This window comes from Triticum dicoccoides, chromosome 5B (genome assembly GCF_002162155.2).
Source record: "Triticum dicoccoides isolate Atlit2015 ecotype Zavitan chromosome 5B, WEW_v2.0, whole genome shotgun sequence".
Classification (NCBI taxonomy): Eukaryota; Viridiplantae; Streptophyta; class Magnoliopsida; order Poales; family Poaceae; genus Triticum; species Triticum dicoccoides.
In genome coordinates this window covers 59765024-59768807 of record NC_041389.1, presented here as the reverse complement: position 1 = coordinate 59768807, position 3784 = coordinate 59765024, and the positions used below count along the sequence as shown (strand labels likewise).

The 3784-nt window shown below is 45.3% G+C and overlaps 1 protein-coding gene across 1 annotated transcript in view; it reads left to right on the top strand.

The window, feature by feature from the left end:
• The first annotated feature begins 891 nt into the window (after nt 1-891).
• Nucleotides 892-3784, top strand: part of LOC119307357 — a 4704-nt gene continuing 1811 nt past the window's right edge. The window contains exon 1 of the mRNA XM_037583433.1: nt 892-1233. Within this exon, the coding sequence (XP_037439330.1) occupies nt 930-1233 (304 nt within the window). The 5' untranslated portion in view covers nt 892-929. The remainder of the gene's footprint in view (nt 1234-3784) is intronic.

Below are 3784 nucleotides of genomic sequence, written 5' to 3'. Positions count from 1 at the left end.
ATTCCGAAAACTTCTATTTCTACACAAAAATAACACTGTGGCAATTCTGCTGAAAACAACGTCAGTCCGGGTTAGTTCCATTCAAATCATGCAAATTATAGTCCAAAACAAGGGCAAAAGAGTTTGAAAAAGTAGATACGATGGAGACGTATCACCATCCGGTTAAATAACAATCAGTTTGCATGATGAGGGTGTTTTTTTCGTCCGAAATAGATCTCGCAAAATCTTTTGTCCTGTATTTTTTTGCGGGAACCTGTATATTAAAGGCTGTTTTCTCTATATCTACGGGATTGGGGGCATTATTTACAGGGACCTGAAAAATAAGAAATGATTGGCGGGAGGAAACTTTTAGCTCCCGCCATAGTCTTCCTCGAGCGCGACCTCGCTGAAATGCCTCAACGTCGGCGACACTGGACCCTAGCTGCCGCCGCTGCTGCCGCCCCGTGGGCTAGCTAGTTGCTAGCTAGCTGTTACCGCCGCCATGAGCTAGCTGCAGCCGCTAGCTAGCTATAACCGCCCCAGTGAGCTAGCTGCAGCCGCTAGCTAGCTATTACCGCCCCCGTGAGCTAGCTGCTGCCATCTGCTCATCGTGTCCGCCCTCATGGTCCTCCTGCTCCACGGCGGCGCCGTCACCGGCAAGACCGCACTCCTCCTCTGCCCTGACGAGATCCTCGCGGTGGGAGCGACCGAGACGGATTCAATTGTAATTTAACGGACACTTTTAGGGGGAGGGGGGTTGTGCAATTTTGTCCAATTCTAGAATGGCCGACGGGGTGAATGTCGGCGGCGGCGGTGCTCTGCTCCCCTGGTTTTGCCCTACAAGCCAAAGTGCAATTCTAGAATAGCGTAGGGTTCTGAGAGAAAACATCCTTAATCTCAAGAGGAAGGAGGAGACGCAACGCAACGGTACCCCTGGCACTCATTCAGCGATGCAGGCACTAGCACGAGCGGCGGGGGGGCTCTGGCCGGCGGCGGCCGCGGCCGCGGGGAGGGGGAACTGCGGGCAGGTGCAGCCGTCCCGGGGGATCGTGGTGCAGGTGAGGGACGGCAACCTTGAGCGCGCGCTCCAGGTGATGGAGCGCAAGATGCGGTCCAGCGGCATCGAGCGGCTCATCAAGCGCCGGACGGAGCACCACGTCAAGAACTCCGAGAAGCGCGCAAAGCGCTCATGGCGCGCGTACGCTCCCAGGAGCTCGGCAAGAGTCTCCGCGATATCCTCATCAAGAAGATCAGGTCAGTGCCACCGCCACTGCCATCCTCCTCCCACCGCTTCCGCCCGCTTATGTCCCGATTGCGGCTTCTCGTTAACTTTTTAGTCGGCTGCGGTGCTCTCCAAGTGCTCGAGAAATGTTGGTTGCGGCTTTAGTTGCAGGGCCGTGTGAAATTAGGTGCGTTTTGCCAACAAGGATGTGGGCTAGGCCTCGCGTAGCAGATGTTTGATGAAATGCTTGATTGGTTAATTACAGGATCATGACAGCGCGGTAGGGGTGAAAAATAGTACTGTATGTGCTTGCTACTTTATCTAGAACTATGGGCCGTTGAACATGAAGAAGATTTTACTAATTTGTAGGGTGAATTAGGCTGGCCTTGGATTAGATATCCACTGACAGTCATATTGGCAATCCTATCACCGATGTTCATTAAATGTGGTGCGTATCAGGAATAGACAAAATTGGATGTGAATGATCCACAACTTATTATAACAATGTAGAAGGGGAGCCTTGGCGCAGCGGTAAAGCTGTTGCCTTGTGACCCAAAGTCTGTTGCAGAAATGCAGGAAAAGGCCGCGTACAATAGACCCAAAGTGGTTCGACCATTCCTAGACCCTGCACAAGCAGGAGCTACATGCACCGGGCTGCCCCTTTTTTAGTAAAGGGAATGGCAGTTTGGTCAGTTCAATACTCTACAAAAGATCGTTTAAACCCTTGAATTTTGACTTAGTTTATAAGTTCACTGTTACTTTATCTGAAAATAACTCCATACATGTTGTGTTAGTTGGCAAAGTTATTCCATGGGAAGTCCCCTTTCTGTCCGTTTGCATCAATGTTGAGCATATGACATAACCCTCTGACATTTAACTGAAATTATTGGATCAACTCTATAGATGTCATCTGGTCATGAGGTGCAATGCAAATTTAGAATGTGATACGCCATCCGTTCCAAATTATTTGAAGTTCTATTTTGTCCTGAGTCAAACTTCTTTAAGTTTGACTAGGTCTATTGATAAATATATCAACATCTACAACACCAAATTAGTTTTGTTAGATTCATCATAAAATATATTTGATGTTGTATAATTATCACATTTCCCTATAGACATGGTCAAATATAGAGAAGATCGACTTAGGACAAAAATCAACTGTCAAGTGGGCACATGTGAAGTGGTGTGAAGAGTCCCATTTTGCTGATGACAGGGTCGTACTGAATCTCATAGTGAACATGTACTTACAAGTTGTATGAGACATGTATAATCCAATTTCTGCTGGGCTTCCATTGCTCATGTATTTAAACAATACATGCTAAACATAGTAAACTTAATATCCTGGAAAAATGAAGGAAAAAAAATCTGACCATGTCCTATTTTGTCAGTGAGGTTAGTTTAAGTTGATGAGAACTGTTAGAAAGTACTTCTCAGAACCATTTTCTGCAATTAATTGCACTAACTGAAAAGACCAGCTGAACTAGCGAGTGCCAACTTTCTGCTTAGCTGCTGCCTGATCACTACCTTTGCCTTATGCGACAACATTGCTTCCTGATCAAGCAGTTGGGTCATGGATGATACAATTTGAATTACTACTCCTAGGATTGCCTTGAGGTAGTAAATCGTTTAGAGGATATAGCTAGTGCAGCATATATTTTTCGAATTACTAGATGAACTAAATCCATGGAGAATCACAAATGGAAGCGGTAAAGATTCAAATCTAGGTCGTACTGATAATAATCAAGCGAACAGGTATGGTACAATAATATTATCTGTTCCCTTACGATTTGGGTCATTGCATAGTTTCTGGAGTATTGGCATCTGTATTCACGTTATTGTAGTTATTGAATATTTATATCTGATGCATCATCATGGAAAACCTTATGAGACATGTTAGTATGCTGAGCAGACTTTAAATCTTACAAGGCATACCATTAATGTGATTATAACACCACATCAGAGCGAGAAAGTCATTTCATTTAATCGATTTATCTGTCTGTAGATAAGGAAACAAAAAATGTAATTCCATTTTAGTAGGAGGTACTTGAGGTCTACTATTTGTGTGATATTGTTTGCACTTTGCGCAAACTATTTGTACAAGTGCTTGAAGGTGAAAACATTCCCATGATGGAAGTCAATTATGTAGGCTTATAATGTAGTTTAACAGGTTCTCAAAGTACATATTCATGGAGCCTAATTCAATATTATATATTTACATCTTGTTCGAATAATCGCGTGTGGACATGCCATCACGCGCGGATGATATCCACACCGCACGACGCCGCGAGATTCGTGCAACATTAATACGCTTCTGCTGTATAATCAGATCACTTATTCGTATAGAATCAGTATTCACGCTGTATTGCCTCTGACACACCCCGTGTGTGGCCCACGACGCAGGGCAAGAATTTAAAAGCCTGGCGGGCGTCCAGGATGGTAGTTCCAACGGCTATCTCCACGACGCTCCACCGCGGCCTTTTTAAACTGCCTCGCTCATTGTAGATACACATCCCGCTCAAGTTTTCATATCTCTCCTCCTCCCTTCTGCCTCGCAAGGATGTGTTCATCCAAGTCTGAGCTTAG